The sequence below is a fragment of the Fusarium fujikuroi genome, chromosome FFUJ_chr09 (assembly GCF_900079805.1).
Source record: "Fusarium fujikuroi IMI 58289 draft genome, chromosome FFUJ_chr09".
NCBI lineage: Eukaryota > Fungi > Ascomycota > Sordariomycetes > Hypocreales > Nectriaceae > Fusarium > Fusarium fujikuroi.
This window is the reverse complement of record NC_036630.1, coordinates 224,584-241,320: the sequence shown is the minus strand read 5'-3', so window position 1 is coordinate 241,320 and position 16,737 is coordinate 224,584. Positions and strand designations below refer to the sequence as shown.

The 16,737-nt window shown below is 46.6% G+C and overlaps 6 protein-coding genes; 4 read left to right on the top strand and 2 right to left on the bottom strand.

The window, feature by feature from the left end:
* Nucleotides 1-308: 308 nt before the first annotated feature.
* On the top strand, nt 309-1,321 carry FFUJ_10108 (related to nitrogen metabolic regulation protein nmr; the record flags this gene model as incomplete). XM_023567915.1 has 3 exons in its annotated part: nt 309-482; nt 530-944; nt 993-1,321. The coding sequence occupies 3 exons, from the start codon at nt 309-311 to the stop codon at nt 1,319-1,321; spliced, it is 918 nt and encodes a 305-aa protein (XP_023435288.1).
* Nucleotides 1,322-1,581: 260 nt separating this feature from the next.
* On the bottom strand, nt 1,582-1,890 carry FFUJ_10109 (uncharacterized protein; the record flags this gene model as incomplete). Its single annotated transcript, XM_023567914.1, has 1 exon — nt 1,582-1,890. The coding sequence occupies one exon, from the start codon at nt 1,888-1,890 to the stop codon at nt 1,582-1,584; it is 309 nt and encodes a 102-aa protein (XP_023435287.1).
* Nucleotides 1,891-2,815: 925 nt separating this feature from the next.
* FFUJ_10110 (related to tol protein) lies at nt 2,816-5,760 on the top strand (the record flags this gene model as incomplete). XM_023567913.1 is given in 5 exon segments in its annotated part: nt 2,816-2,917; nt 3,206-3,264; nt 3,462-4,246; nt 4,306-5,696; nt 5,707-5,760. The coding sequence occupies 5 exon segments, from the start codon at nt 2,816-2,818 to the stop codon at nt 5,758-5,760; spliced, it is 2,391 nt and encodes a 796-aa protein (XP_023436220.1).
* Nucleotides 5,761-6,390: 630 nt separating this feature from the next.
* On the bottom strand, nt 6,391-7,413 carry FFUJ_10111 (uncharacterized protein; the record flags this gene model as incomplete). The annotated part of the gene is made up of 1 exon (XM_023567912.1): nt 6,391-7,413. The coding sequence occupies one exon, from the start codon at nt 7,411-7,413 to the stop codon at nt 6,391-6,393; it is 1,023 nt and encodes a 340-aa protein (XP_023435286.1).
* A 1,864-nt stretch (nt 7,414-9,277) lies between these two features.
* On the top strand, nt 9,278-10,891 carry FFUJ_10112 (related to mannosyltransferase; the record flags this gene model as incomplete). XM_023567911.1 has 5 exons in its annotated part: nt 9,278-9,479; nt 9,545-9,933; nt 9,985-10,481; nt 10,539-10,662; nt 10,799-10,891. The coding sequence occupies 5 exons, from the start codon at nt 9,278-9,280 to the stop codon at nt 10,889-10,891; spliced, it is 1,305 nt and encodes a 434-aa protein (XP_023435285.1).
* Nucleotides 10,892-11,014: 123 nt separating this feature from the next.
* Nucleotides 11,015-15,764, top strand: FFUJ_10113 (related to ankyrin; the record flags this gene model as incomplete). XM_023567910.1 has 10 exons in its annotated part: nt 11,015-11,139; nt 11,195-11,656; nt 11,704-11,750; nt 11,816-11,986; nt 12,035-12,059; nt 12,094-12,660; nt 12,714-13,183; nt 13,225-14,092; nt 14,171-14,586; nt 14,641-15,764. 10 exons carry the CDS (start codon nt 11,015-11,017, stop codon nt 15,762-15,764), a joined length of 4,275 nt encoding a protein of 1,424 aa, XP_023435284.1.
* Nucleotides 15,765-16,737: the final 973 nt, after the last annotated feature.

Here is a 16,737-nt window from a genome sequence, read left to right as displayed (position 1 = left end):
TATACGGCTTACCTGATGATTATACCACTCAGTGGCACGGCGTAACGCAGAGCTCCGCTGCTGTACGAGGCTGCGTCTGGCACTTTATTCATCTGTCCTAGTGGACAAGGTTTCGATTGCTAAGGATTTCTGTGTCATTATGCATGCAGCTTTGTGGCTGGATACACCAACCATCACGGTTGTGTCATGGACCTATAAAGGCAACTCCTCGTCTTCAATAACAGTCTCATTATCAACTCACTCACAATTCAATCCATACAATCAACATACCCTTTAACTCTCACCAAAGCAACACTCAATAACTCAAAATGTCCAAGATTCTCACCGTTTTCGGCGCCACTGGCAACCAGGGCGGCTCTGTCGTCCGCGCCATTCTCAACGACCCCGCTCTCTCCAAAGAGTTCAAGATCCGTGGCATCACCCGCGATGTCTCCAAGCCCGCCGCCCAAGCTCTCGCCTCAAAGGGCGTAGAGGTCGTTGCTGTGAGTTAAAATCGAATTCTCCACCAAAACACAATCTGACTTTACAGGCCGACATGAACACCGCTGAGCAAGTCGCTCCCGCTGTCAAGGACGCTCACACTGTCTTCCTCGTCACAAACTACTGGGAGACAAACAGCGGCAACGGCGAGATCGCTCAGGGAAAGGCTGTGGCCGACGCGTGCAAGACTGCTGGTGTGAAGCAGCTCATTTTCTCGTCTCTTCTTGACACTAAGAAAATCAGCAACGGTCGCTTGACTCACATCAAGCATTTTGAGGGCAAGGCTGAGATTGAGGAGTACATCCGACAGATCAACGTCCCCGCAACCTTTGTTCTTCCTGGTTTCTTTGCTTCCAACCTCTTCACTTCGATCCGCAAGAATGAAGACGGTAGCTACGGCTGGGCCCTCCCTGCCGACGGCGACAAGGCCAAGGTTCCTCTCTTTGACGTCAACGCCGACATGGGTACGTTAACCAACCACAATAGCATTGATAACTACTAACTATTCCTAGGCAAGTTTGTCAAGGCCGCCATCAAGAACTTCCCTGGAACCATCAACAAGCGCATTTTCGCTGCCACCGACTACTACTCCCCCAACAGAATCATCTCCGAATTTAGCCAAGTCATTGGAAAGCCAGCCACCTTCAACCAAGTTCCCGCCGATGTCTTTGAGTCTTTCCTCCCTGCTCCTATTGCAAAGGAACTGACTGAGAACATGATGCTCTTGGAAGACCCTGGATACTACGGCGATGCTGATCTCAAAGAGAGCCTGGATCTCCTGGATGAGAAGCCCGTCACTTGGAAGGAGTTTGTTGAGCAGAACAGGGCCAAGTGGGAATAAAGAAATAATACAAAAGATAGTATTGAATCATATTTACTAAAGGAATATCCACATCATAAACTACCGAGATAGCTGTAGCGCCGAGGCAGGACCAATGACCAGTGCACCGACATAAACAGCCACATATAAGAGTGTGCAGCGTCAAATTAGATATCTGCTGGAACAGTGTGTAGAGAAGTGCATGGGTGGTTTAAGTTTTAGAGTACTGCCCAGCGTGATTCTCTTGAGCTTCGACAAACGGTCGACTTTTCTTGTCTAATTTATGAATCTAAGCGACCTTCCTTCCAATCCTCCCACAAACCTTCCTTTTCCATACGGGCTTGGAAGTGCTTTGCTGTCCAATCGTGCTGACTTCCAGGTGATGTGGTGAAAGTGATCTCATCATGGCCGATTTCAACCTTGATACCATTTTCCCGCAACTCGTTTACGAGCTTCTGAACCTTCGTTTGATTACCAGGAGTTCTAACCTTTCGGCTAAAAATAATAGTTTCAGGAGAGCCGGGCATGCTTAAGGATATGCTTTGTGGTACTTTAGATCGTGTTTGTGCCTGGAAAGCGATGGTGTTCATTGCTGTGTTTACTGATCTGTTCGACAGGCGTGGTTTGATTTGGACAGAATGGAAATCTGGAATATTTATACCTACTCCCAGAGACCGGTTCTGCTCGAGACTGGCTCCGTCACTGATGTTCTGCTACGGCCTACCGATATTCACTGGCCGATCAGAAAGTCCTGATACGGAGACAAGTGCGAGTCTCTGATCCTGGGACATGTCAATTCGGGGAGAGTGACAAAGATCTGAAAAGAAACGTACAGCTTTTCACGTCACCCATGGCGGACTGGGAAGACCTGTGACAAACCGAGTTCTCGGAAACGGTTGCCGGTGAATGATGATCTCACCACTGTGAACAGAAAGTGATTTAGTCAATGTCATAATCTCTCCTAAACGGGATACCGCGAATAAGGCCTTGTGAGCTGAAAGAATGAGCTTGACTGTAGAATAATGCAGCCAAAGCTCTATAACCGATCCTACCTTCACCGTTTAGGCAATTGATAGATTGATAGATAGCTAAACGTTTTAACATATTAGCGCAATGTATTATGTCATTTTGGTATTGGCAACGACGTCAGAGCGACAGATCGGTACTCTAGCTTGGAGGGATTACTCGAGTTGAGCATAGAAAGAGTCTCAAGTCTGCATATAAGCCCAATGTGTTATTCATAGTCAAGACTCATGGCTAAGAGATTATTATAGAAAACTTGAGGTTTAAAAGCTATATTACTATATTTAAATTATAAATTAAGGTTTTAAAACTCATTACTTAAAATACTTTTATTGTTTTAATTTCTAAATTATTCTTAAATTGCTATTTATTTAATTTCTACTAACGTCTAACAAGCCAGATTCCTGGCAAACACTAAGTGTAATAGCGACTCCGCGTGGGGAACCATGTGACCTGGATAAATCGCACATGCTTTGATGTACCTATGTACTAATGGAAGAGAATGACTCCAATACTGGTTTGGTTCTAGCTGAAACGAGCAAAGAAACACACCAAGATCGTTTAGAATTGCTACTGGCTGAGAATCCACATAAGGTATTATCTTGCGAATTGTGTGAAACGACTAGGTGCTTGATAAAGTAACTTGAAGTAGCCAATAATACATACCGCGCTGATGCTGCGTTCGGGAGAATTACTAGTTGTGTAACTTCTCAAGTCACCCTCGTGGCAGAGTCCTATTGGTATACTGGATGCTGAAATACACGGGGACGACCAGAACTGTGCGACCACACAAATGTTCTTAAAGTCTTGTTGATTCCTCTCATGGAAAGTAAGTTTTCAACCCAAGCTTAAACGACGAACCTTTTACTATAGTCCTGACAGAGTTTCGCTGTTGCACTGTTTTTGGTCCAACTACGCCTCGCGCTTCAAACCGACAGGACGTGAGTCTTTGGAAGTTTGCCCTCCACCATCCAAGTCAAATAGAATTGCATATCAAGAGCACGGAGTATGGATGGAAACAGAGAGACTGCGAAGGTCGAGCTTTGCCGTTCAAGGTTGAGCCAAGTTAACAGTAAAGGTCAGTATGTCCTCGGTAGTTGCACCGACTTGCTGCTGTTACAAGCTTTGGTTATTTCAGTGATTCGAGTAGTATTGATGACGTATGGATAGTTCAGGACCCTAATGAACGATTATTGTCTCGAACAGGTGGCTCCTACTGGCAAAGTCAAGATCTTTGTACACAATGTCAATCCATCGATCTGACCCAGATATGTTCGGAGGGCAGTCTTTACGGAAATGGCGGGAATGACGTCTCGCTACATACCCTCGAGACTTCAACATGTCCTTCATGTCGTTTCCTCACCTCACAGTTGCACCGCAGGGATAAAGCTGTCAGATCGGGGGACCCGATAATAATACAGCTGAACAGGTCCATTTTGAATGGAATCGATCACGTTGTTATACAGCACAACAACAAACTGGAGTACATCCTACAGATCACTGATGAGAACCTGCTTCAAAAGCCAGGTAGAATTGGGCAGTATCGGCAAATAGATCCGAGACAGGTTGATTATAACATGATCAGGAGCTGGATCGCCCATTGTTACCGCACTCATGGTAAATTATGCCAAATGCTTACAGCAAATCCACTGCGGATACCAAAGTTCAGACTACTGGACTGCAAAACCTTGGCTGTGGTGGAACTGGCAGAGTTTGTTGACTATGTTGCACTCAGCTACGTATGGGGTTCTTCGTCTAAGCTACCAGGGGGCGATCAAGGCGTCCTGTCTAAAGCTGTGGTTAGAGACGCCATGCACGTTACAATCCAACTCGGATTTCGATATATATGGGTTGATCAACTGTGTATCGACCAGACAAACGCTCAAGACATGAGCTGTCAGTTGGGTCAGATGAATACTATCTGTATGTTCTCTAGACCGCCCTGAACATGAAATTTAAACAGGAGGCTAACGGACTTCCAGATAACCAAGCAAGTATCACCATAATAGCTGCTGCCGGGGAGAGTTCATCGTATGGTTTACCTGGTGTCGGGCAACGTTCTCGTACGATTCCAAATAACTTCACCCTCAACGGAACGACATGGAGATACAAGCCCATGTCGTTCAAAAGTCACGTGGGCGCTTCAAAATGGTCAACAAGGGGGTGGACGTACCAAGAAGCAGTCTTCTCACGCAGGTGCGTCATCTTTGCTGATGACCAGGTCTTCTACCAATGTGGATGCATGACTTGCGCCGAGGAATTGATACAAGACTTTGCAATTTGCGAACGTACAGTTTTCCCCATATTTGAGCGGATCTTATACAAAGACTCAGACATAGGCACATATTTACCAAGGAGTTGGAGGTTCATGACAAACTTGGAGGCATACTCCAAGCGTGAACTTACATACGACTCCGACGTGTTGAGGGCAATGGAGGGTGTTTTTGGCTTCTATGCCCAATTAGAACCATCAGTAGAACAATACTGGGGTCTACCACTACGATGGGCTGGCTGTCAACTTTCCAACCTGGATGAGAAAAATGTTTACCATGTTGCAAAATCGAAGCATAATGATGTCATGGGTGCTATTCTTTGGGCAATGCTATGGGAGCCAGCGTGGAGTGAATACCACATTCTAAAGACTGGGTTTGTCAGGAGGGATGGTTTTCCGACATGGTCATGGTCCGGCTGGAAGGCCGGAGTAAGATGGAACTTCTTGGAGAATGTCGAACATCTGGAAAAGAGCTTTACAGCGCCCCTATTTGTGGAAACAACAGCAGGAGGCCTTGTGGAACTAAATGACGCGCTTGCACGGCCGCTCACTTCCGGTCAATCCTACGCGAGTTTGGGATTGACCTATATCTTGAGAATAACGACCAAGGTTTTCGATGTCCCTTTTATAGAACGCGCGCCCTATAAGCCCACGACGAGCTGGGCAAAGAGCGACTCGTTTCCTGCCAGACGCAAAGGCCAGCACTGGGTCACCAAAGAGGATCACTCCTTCGAAGGGAAGTGGACTCATTTTGTTGTTCAAAAGAACATCGAGACTTCTGAGAGAGGGCTGGTCTGGTCCTTGGATCTCACACATGGCGGTGCAGCCACTAGCTCTGACCTTGTCCCCGATATCGACACCAACGTTAATCCCATGACACTCCGATGTATAGTCATCAGTTACGACTACGGGATGATTGTACAGTGTAGCAGTGGCATCTCTAAGCGAGTCGGGTTGTTGCGCTTTGAAGGAGAGTTCTTCGAGAATGGTCGAATAAATACTGACGAATACGGCCACCACGATGATAGCGTGAAATGGCCATGGACTGACTCTGTGCAGAGCAAAGATCTTAGAGACCACTTTCCAGGTGTTGAGCGGACTGTACGTTTAGGCTAGTGAGGAGTTGCTGGCGTGCGCAACCCCTGTGGCAATGGCATTCAACTGAGAGACTTTGTGCACGTCAGTCAAAGCATCTGATTGGAGAAGCATTTTTGTGGTTGGGAATAATTAGGCTTAAACTAATGTAGTCCCTTGGGCTAACGGAGGGGAAGCTACAGAGCTAACTCTTAGCGAATATGCAGTTCACACAGTTTGAATAGAACCCGTCTTGGCAAAAAAGCTTAGCATCAACTAAGTGACGAGATCAGATCATGACGCATCAAGACTGGCAAATAGACCATGACGCGTCCCACGGGTCTAACCGCCAGACGAGTTGCAGGCAGCTAAAATATATCTTGCATTGGATTGGCTGCTGCGTAAGTATGATGGGCTAAATGTGTCGGTGGCTTTGCAGTATGGCCCTAAATGATCTGCCACGCGTCAAGTATCACCAGCTAACCTTAACACCCTTACTCCCCTGGTAATGAATACGATAATTGGGCCTTCTAAGAGATGCATGGTACTTAGAGTCTCGTTTCGAGGAAGATAGACGTTAGATTGAAGAACTTGTTCGTTAATAGCGACTGCTTTCGTCATTTTCTATGTGTTGCAGAGGTTTATTAGATTACCAGCCACCCGGTATGGCGATATCCCCATGCTGCACAGAAGTGGGTATGGAAGACAGAGTTGCACCCAATCATACAGCTTCCCTCAAGTACCTCAGCTGTCGATACATACTCGCTGCACTGGCAATGTCATTTGCATTCAGTAGACCAATCTCCTCTTGCACAAGTACTTTCCATACGTAGTCCCTATGCCCTCTCGGCCAATCGGGCAACCCCCATAGTCTCGACTTCAAGTTTCGGTGCTTTGCGATTCGAAGCTGGTTCCGCAGAGTTTCCATTTGCTGGGTGCTGAACCCCGCCCGAACACTACCAATCGCCTTGCTGAGAGGGGCAGAGGCGGTATAAAATTCATGTTCCAATTCGTAGGGACCGTAGAACCCGTTGCTTTGGATGAAGCCTGTTTCAGTGAGCAGATCCAAGGGGGCATCGAGAAAAGCATCGTGGCGCTGCTGCCATTCTTCAAGATCCGTGCCAATGTTTATGTCGCGCCGTTTAATAATGTTTCCTGTGCCTACTATAGTTATGGGTCCAGGCCAGAATGTCTGATTTGTAGCCATAGTTTTGTCGTGGCGAGATAGGTATCTCAAATCGCGCAAAGGTCCTAGTTGCTGAAGAACCAAAGGCCATGTCTTTACTGGGTCGTCTTTCACGTCGATGAACAGTATCAACGTTGTATCCGGCTCCGTGACAAAGACACCAGAGGCCTGGGCAGTGGAATCGAAGGCTTCGTGTGAGCATGGCCGATTCATTGTGTTCAAGATCTGTAATAGCGGGTCGATATAAAGTGATCGTAGTGTGCGACTCGAGGAGAGTGAGCGTCTGTCATGACCGACGAGAAGGTCTTGTCCATCTGGACTGAGCCATACATCTGCCTCAACACTTGCACAACCTACAGCAAGCGCTGAAAAGAGAGGATGAGGTCTCCAGTAATCATTATGAGAGTGACACATTACTGGGGAGGCAAGTTGCGACATTTGCGCGCTCCATATTGCAGCATTGTATGTTGAATTTCCACGTCTGAAAAGTCGGTCGCAAAACGTAAACTGTGTCATCTCATACGAATAAAGGGTGTTTGACAAAACGACAGGAAACATTAAGAAGAAGGGCCCTCTATCTCAACTGTTAGCCGCTGTAGATATGTTTTGGCTATGATGATCATGACTCGATACAACATACAAGATTATTATCGTACAAAAGATGGCGGTGGGCCAAAATCTGACGCGCTTTTGTCGTGACCTTGATGTGTGTTGTTTGCATCGTGTCAGACCGTGTTCGACTTGGCACAAATCGTCGTTTCTCTGTGAGGGAAGTGATCTGTAATGGTCAAGGCCGGCTGGGCGTTTAAGGTGGAAATAAGCGGAAGCCTTCATGTTGCGTTGTCTTTAGCATATGCAGTGTGAGTCTAGAGGATCTTGGAGCAACTGACTAGAACAGTAATGAAAATTCCCAGTAATACCTGTTGCCCTCCCATTTATTGAACTTTTCAAGAGGCACTTTCGTTTCAAGTGACTTGAATGCTGGGCTTTCCATTGTTCTGACGGAGAAAAGACTGGGATCAATTCATTTCAGCGAGCCATCAGGTCGGCGTTTCACAAGTGACAAGAGCCCTTCCTATGATGACGCGTCCTCATTTTTCATCACCAAAATTGCGCTTAGAATTTGTGGCTGTTCCTTTGTTCTAATCAAGCATCACCAGAGGCCATGGCGCTTTTTAGACTGAAACTGTGCCTCATGACCCCCGCGTCGCCGTTGGTCTAGCCGCCGAGAGGACGCGCGTTGCCTGAGCACTACCAGGCTTAACACATCGTAAGTAAACCCCAGAGAGGCTTCCTCACCGAAAAATGAGTCAACAAATTTGGCCCTTTGGAGTTTCTGTGGCTTGACAATGGTTGGCGTGTTTGTCATGAGATATATTTACGATTTCGCTACCGCACAAATTAAGCTCGAAGTCGAAAGGCGAAAGAGAGACGGCTGGAACAGCAGGACCTCAAAAGATTAAGAACCATATGCTTGTTATGTATGTGTGTAGCCTAAAGTTTAACCTTATGGCCAGCAATTAGTTGGGTGGCTAGTTGCATGGTAGGAAAACTGGAGCAAAGTTCCAACGAATCTTCCTCTTGCTTAACGGAGCTTGCCTCATAATGTCCATAGGTCAGTACAGATAACTAAGAATAACTCCATTCACACAGTTTATGCCAAGATTTTACGCCAAGACGGGTTCTAGATGCATTGGCGTAACTTTGCTACGTAGTAGAGGCGGGCGGTTACGTAGACTGCGCTACAGCCAATTTTCGGACGGGGGGAGCGAATATAAAACTCATCCCACCAAGCCTTCGTTAGTGTGATCTTATCTTTTTTCGCTGTGGTATATGAGCTAGCTTGATAGACTCAACAGTGGCTGGGGACTCAGCTAATCCTAGCACCACAATTAGGGGGGTGTTAGAAAAATGCCTGACGTGAAGATCTGATTTTTTATGGTGGAGGTATATTCCTGCGTCCGTCATTTTTCGGCACCCTATGGCACAACCATCGGCTAGCACTGATAAAAGTCCCTCCACACATCACAATACATCGCTAAGAGAGCGCATATATCACTCAAGCCTGAAGTTGTCGTAATCCAACGGGGCGGAGTCGATCAAGTGCCCCCCTGTAGAAGTCACATCTCTATCCCTAATGGTACTACTCTTCTCTGTCAAAGCTAGCGTACTATAGCCAGTCAAAGAGGCATTAGAAAGTCTGTGTTGTTCCTCAGGGATAGTAATGGGATTAAGCATTCGAGGGCTGTTACATATCTCGAGGCACTTGTCAACAGCGTTGTTGTTAGCTACCTGCCCTAACTATCTCTTGCTGTCTTCTGTATCGAAAGACTGAGTGACTAGAATCTTTTCTTGTCGCGGTTTATATCTTTTTCTTTCCTCTTTGATCAATTCGCATTTCTTCTGTTGTCTTCATTTCAACATGGCGCACCAATATGTTCTACCTGTTGTATTCCTCCGCCCATCCCGTCGTATACGGCTTTTGGCCTTTCTATCATTTTTTGTCACAGCAACGTGGACCTTCATAACAAGGTCGTCGATAGTCTACTCCCAGGAAAGGGATATCGCGAAGGAATACCCACTAGTTTATAGGCATATCCATTCGTTCAATGGCACTGGAGGTGGTAAGTCGGACATTCCAACATGGCACACCCCAAAGAATGCTCGCAACGCTAACACTGAAACTAAGCATGGTATATTCCTCCATATTGGGCTGATACTGAACAACCGCAAAATATTCTCGACGCTGCTCGTATAGTCTCACAGAGCGCTCTATCTAATAGAGAGAGAAGAATACTTTTCTCTAATATCCCACTAATTGTGCATCAAACTTGGAAAACAACAGCGGCCGATAATTGGAATCCCAGAATACTACCTTGGGTTGAATTGTGGCTGGAGAACTCCATTTATGCTGACCGCGGACCGTCGATGGCATACTTATTTTGGGATGATACAGGGATGCGTGCGTTAGTGGAAGAATTCGAGAATGACTTCCTTGAGCGTTATGACTCCCTCCTGACACCAGTTGAACGGAGCGATGTGTTTCGCATTTTAGTATGCAAGCATTTTGGCGGAATAGTAAGTGTAGTCCGAAGACACTTGCTTTAGAGTTCATGCTAACCAATGTAGTATGGGGATCTCGATACTGAGCTCATACGGCATCCAGCTGCCTGGATAAGCGGATCTGATATGGCTTCCTGGACAGACCCGAAAACAGGAAAGGCTTATGGCTATTATAACACTTCGGTAACACCAGACTATGAAACGCCAGTAGTGAACCTTCTTTGGGGTTTAGAAGCCGATAATGACCCAGAGTCCGATGCATACTGGCGCCAAAGCTATACATATCCCCAACAACTATCGCAATGGGCATTCGCTGCCGCCCCTGAACACCCAGTATTCGAACGATATATGGAAAATCTACGATATTATACCATAGACAACGAAACAGCGGTTCAGAATAGTGACCCACTCAAGAGGACTGGCCCTGCGGCTGTTACTCTCGCAACCAAATCTTGGCTAGAGGGCCAGGTGGGCTTTCGGTGGACCAGCTTGACAGGTGTCAAGGATGGGGGTAAATCTAAGTTGGTTGAAGACATACTCATTCTTCCTATCACCGGCTTTCAGTAAGTTCATTTCCCCTTTATCATCATCTTCCTTTTCGCACTGCTAACGTTGCGAAGTCCGAGTCACGGAAGCCGTAATGATGTTATGGGCAGAAGGCCGATGACAGACCCCGCGGCGAGATTATGCCATCATGGCACAGGATTGTGGAAGCATTTTAATTTCGTGGGAGAGTACGGAAAGGTTTGTCGGAGACTTTTTGGTCTTTGTAGGGATTGGCCAAGGATAACAGGATAATGGAATAGTTGCATAGCTGCTTTCCCGAATATTTTGACATTTATTTCAGACATAATTCTTACAAAAGTCGTCATCTCGACAGTGTCAGCTAGCAGAAACACAAAGGGTTCCACCATTTGGGGGCTCTGATCCTCACGATCCTGTTTTAAAAGAAGAGGATGAAGATTTCAGATAATGATTAGCCAGAAGCAGAAAGTGCGAATTGATTCTATATATAATAATGGTCCTTATATGGACGACAGGTACAATGACTTGAATAACTACCGAAATGGGGCATTGTAAATGATGTCCTTGGGACATGTCCCATTCGCTATCACAAGACTCGATGTTGCTAGCTATTTTTATCAGGGCTGATTACGTTTGTAAGTCTGTGGCCAGTAAGAGAGCTTCAATTACGCCAACTACAACCTTAGACCCGCGCCAGTGAGACAACCTCTCCAGCTGAAGGAAACCCCGCGCGACTGATAATCACCAACAGGCAGCCAAAACCTCAACTTGATCCTGAGTATAGCAGCAGAATTGAAATGGCCGAAGCACTTGGCATCGCGTCCGGCGCCGCGGGCCTCCTGAGTCTAGCGATAGAAGTCACCAAGCTCAGCTACACCTACATCGCCAGCGTTCGGGGTGCGCCTAAATCGTTAACCTCGTACATTGCGGAGCTTACAACGCTCACCTCTGTTCTGCTACAGCTCGAAGACCTCATTCAGGCTAAGGGGTTCAACAGCCAGAATATTCAGGCTCTCAGTAAGGCTTTACACGACTGTCAACGGGAAATAGAACACCTGAGGGCAAAACTAGAGAAAAAGCTGTCGTATGGCAGAATCAAGGCCAAGGTGGCTGCTTTGGCTTGGCCGTTGTCGGAATCCGAGTTGCTGGACAAAGTAAATATGCTGCATCGCTACAATAGTATTTTCTCATCTGCCTTGCAAGCTGATAATTTGTATGTTGCCCGGCTGGGAAGTGGATATTGGCTGATTATTTGTCAAGAACAGTGGCAGTCGCGACGAACAAAGAGCTGCGAGACATTAGGCAGAGTAAGTCTTTCTTACAAATGCTTCTATGTATCCAGTGGAGAAGCAGCGATAACGTGTACATATAGGTACCGAAGTAAAAGAAATAATTGCCTGGTATAAGTCCGATGCCGCAATTGAGGCTTCAACCTCTCACCTGGACGATTACTGTCCCTCTACATGGCAGACGTTTCTATCGGGCTCTTTCTATCAATCATGGCGGAGTGGCTCAACACCCGTCGTTTGGGGATATGGACAACGTTAGTTCCTCTCCTCCTCTTGAAGTATGGCTACTCAAGAAATTATAGCTGGTGCTGGGAAGACAGTATTGGCGTAAGAATTCCAGCCTACGGTAACATATGAGTAGGCAACTCGAGGATACTAACTCCATTCATAACAGCGCCCTCGTTCTTCGACATGTCAAGTCTGAAAACTTCCTCGGTGCAACCATTGCCTCACAGTTTTTCAGCAGCAGCAGGCCCAAGGAAACTGTAAGCAATTTCCTACGAAGCCTGATCGCCAAAGCGCTCCGTGGCTGCCCTGTCATCCCCCAAGAAGCATCGGCCTTGTACGAAAAAGGTTCCCAAAATTTAATGATGACCGATCTGACGAATGTCCTTGGGGCGATTGCCAAGTCAGTGACGACGTGTATCATTCTTGATGCACTTGACGAATGCCCCTTTCTTCCCAAGCTTTTCAACATCCTGTCGACATTGCAGGATCTGGGAGTGCGAATATTTGCAGCAGCTCGGGATCTGCCAAAGATTAGGAAGCATTTCGAGAAGAGGCCAAGGGTAGAAATTTCTGCCACTAGACATGACTTGGATTTCTACGTCAACTACCGATTGGAGCATGGAGAAGTTGACGTTGAGTCAATTGGACCAGAACTGAAGTCGGCTATCGTGACTGCAATTGTGAAAAGGGCGGCGGGGTCGTAAGTTCAATCGGTACTCTTGTGGGATACTGATAGACTGATGGGTTTGATAGGTTCCTACTTGCTCGGCTCATCATGGATCACATCTCCAGCCTGCTCACAATCAAGGAAATACGAAAAGCTCTGATCTCGTTGCCCGCTAATTATGACGAGGCGTACCTAAGCACGTTTGACCGTATAGTCAAGCAAACCCCTAGCCTGAGGGGCCTGGCTTTGAAGTCATTGAACTTCATCTCTTACGTCAAAGAGCCTTTGCGAATGGTCGAGCTGCAGCACGCCCTCATTGCGGAAGAAGGCATGGCTGAAGTTGACCCCGAGGATCTTCAGCCCGCCAAAGCTATCATCTCATCATGTCTTGGACTGCTTGTGGTTTCAGGACCGGAGAAAATCGTCCAGCTTGTACACTCGACTGCGCAAAGCTTCCTACAGAGTCGACCTGAAGGGATGGATAAGCGGCCCCATCTGACGATTGTTCGCAGTTGCATCTCGTACATGTCAACAAATGAGATGCGCCAGGGCTGTAGTCTGTCCCACGAGGACGTCACTCAGCGTTGCCAAAAATAGTTGAGATTCTTCTCAGATCAGGAGCCAGTCCCGATCTTCCGGATCTTGCAGGATGGACGCCAACATTCTGGGCAGCCTTCAAGGGCCAAACGGATATTATTGAAATGCTCTGGCGCTATGACAAAGCTCCATTCCGATGCGATAATAAAGGGCTCACTCCACTTCACTGGGCAGTATCTGCGGGCCAGTCCGAAATTGTCAAGCGGCTTTTAAATCTCAAGACACGTTTTAAACGGTATGAAAGGTCACCAGTACTTTCACTGCCGTCACTCGACGAGTTGACAGTGGAGAGAGCTCGCGCCATGACAACCAGGGCAAACGAGAGTCCTTTCAAGTTGTACTCGGACGGAACAGATATAGAAATGTTTTCTTCCATCTTCAGCGCTCTAAAGCAGAGTTTTCGTGAGAGAGAAGACAAACCTCCAGAAAGGAATGAAGGCTATTATACATTTGATCCGTTCCTTTATGGACCCTTTGGACAGAGCCTTAAAGCTGATCACGGAAGAAGAGCGAGGCCGGACCGTGACTACCAGTGGGGGAAACCAGATGTAGGATTTCTTGAGTTTGTGGATAAGCTGCTGATTCATGCTGTGCGGTCGCAGGACTTGCCTATCATCAAACTGGCGTTTGATCTCAAGCTTGTGAAAGCGTCTGGGATAGATAGCCTTGCTCTTCTTCACGAAGCGGCAGCAACTGGATGGGTCGAGGGAATGGCTGCCTTGATCGGCCTAGGGGCAGATGTCAACAATGCGGAGAGAAGTTATAAGCAAACACCTCTACACAGAGCTTGTCAAAACCAACGTGAAGAAGCAGTCAAACTGCTCCTTGGCATCGACAAGATTGATATCAATGCTCAAGCCAGAAATGGGTGAACACCAATCATGGATCTCATGACTGCTTCCTATGAAGAGAAAGCAGTCACTATATATAAGCTGCTGGTTTCAAGAGGAGCTTCAATCTCTATTCAAGATGCAGAAGGCAATTGGCTTATGCATTACGCCTTACGGACCTGCAATGGTACAACCGTGCAAATGTTATGCACTACCGGACTAAGCATAGAATCTCCAAACAAAAAAGGCCAATTACCGTTGCACTGGATGGCCCAATGGAAGTACTTTGACTTTCGGAAGGATGTCACACCTGATCAAGTCCAAGCTGTGAGGGAAAAGCGAACGGATTGCATGAAGCTCGTCTTTCAGCTCTCAAGTCCTAGCTTCCTGGATTCTATGTGTGATTGGGAAGATGGAGCAACGGCTTGTAGGCAAACGCCTTTATCATTGGCTTTGAAAAGTCACAATTGGGATCTTGTAGCCGAGTTGTTGAAACACATCAAGCAGCCTGCGAATATGAGTTCCTTGCTGGGTAAGCATGACTAATCCCGGCTTGAGTTGCCCAATGCTGATTGTCGGAGTATAGATCCATATCATAACAGTTTACACGAACTATGTAGGGTGTCGGAGAGACTTCCCTCGGTCTCAACCCCTGGAAGCCGTGATCGAACGATGGTATATTATGAGCTACAACCACTTCCCTTTGATGATTGGACGCGCACACTTCAATTGCTTCTCGATGCCGGAGTTAATATCAATACAGTTGATTGGAAAGGGAACACGCCCCTGCAGCTTTGCGTACAGAGAGCTGCTAGCATCCCTGTTATTGACACAATGCTCAAACTAGGAGCCAGTCTGTACGAGGCAGGGAAAGATGGGTTAGATTGCTTCCAGCTTGCACTTCTATATTCCGATGAAGTAGGTAGTTGGGACATAATGGGCTGTCTTCGAACCTACGCCAACACTCATCCTGATCCAATACACTATTTCTGCCAGGGAGGCTTTCTCATCGCTGCCGATACTCCCATAGACAATGAAGAAACTCGCTACCTCCAGGTCCTCCGCCAGACCGGTGCTATCAACTGTGAGACGCGGTCGGGTCGTACCCTCATCTACGAAGCCGCCAGTCGAGGAAACACACGCTTGGTACAAAGGTTGCTGGAACATGATGCGTATCCGCATTATACAGATGACTTTGGTAGTTCCGCACTGCATGCAGCGGCCAAGCAGCAAGCTCCGACAACGGTAGCCGTCCTCCTACAGGCTGGAGCAGATGTCCATCACGCTTCTGTGGACGAGTGTGGCTCAACTCTTACGGGTACCCCCCTGCATGTTTGTCTCGAGGCCTGCAATGGCGCCAAAATCAAGAGCGAAGCAGTTGAAACAGTTCGTATCTTGCTGAGCTATGGCGCTGACCCAAATTATGCCGTGGTCAGGGACGATCATACAGAGACATGCCTCTCACTCTGTCTCAAGGCACTGTGCCGCTCAATATACTATCCCAAGCTCGACGCAATACAGTCTGAAGGTTCAGATGACCCGGTACTAGAGGTACTGAAACTACTGGTTGATGCGGGAGCACGAGTCGCTGAGAGCGCGGATGATATCATAGTTGGTACTGTTGCGAAAATGGAGGGTCACGAATCTCTGTGGGAGACAATGAGATCGCAATTAATGCCGCATAGGCTATCAAGTCTAGGGGCTGAGTGATGACAGACTAGACAACTTTCCAGAGATGCTGGGTGTGACTATCAGTAATAGGGAGATAGTTGGTGATGATGACTGGCGTATAAATGAAGAATTGGATGGGATCACACACTTCCATCACCTCCATTTATATGTACTCAACCTTGTTTTCTGTGCTGATTTGTGGTATCAGTCACAAGTCCCAACTTCAAATAATACATGTAACTCATAGATCTATGCTATTTAAGATTCTCTATCCAGGACCTACAAACAGCAAAATAGAGTTAACCTGAAGATGACTGAGTCAGATATAGTACGACTGGTTTTGCTGCGAGTTGGTGGGGGCCTTTGATGATTTGGCATTATTTATGATGCATATGTTGAGTAGTATGCATGATATTAGAGAGCTTTCTTGTTGCCTGGGTTGTGTTTTGATGCAGCGCCCCTGTTTGTGAGTAGATGGAATTGGTACTGGCAAGATTTAGTCCTTCTATGGGAACAGATAAATATTATCACTTATCTATCGCGAGGGCAGTGTGTGTCAAGAAAGGGAACATAGTTCAAGAAAATTCTGGATGTGGTAGCTAAGTAGTTAAGTTTTTAAACATGCTTGTCTTGCAATTACGCCTATCCACGTTTGTTTCACCTTGGGATTGCGGGACTAACAGTATGATTGGCGATAAGGCATATCTCCAGCCTTCAAAGTATGGCATAATTATATTCATCGGCTGGTTTCCTTGTGACACTGCAGCTTTCCAACAGACGTGAGCAGTGCGGGATATAATAGACCCGAACTGGTTTATTCATACTAGCTTGATGTAGAGAACGAAGATATTTTATTACTATTCTAGATAGTTATATACTATTAATAGTAATATAGTGCTTTTGAGTATTTTTAAGTCTCAAGATGATTTTAATTCTACCAGTACTTATTGCATAGGCCGCTCTCTAAGATAACAGAGCTATTAACAATCTTACTCTATAAATCAGCTCATAA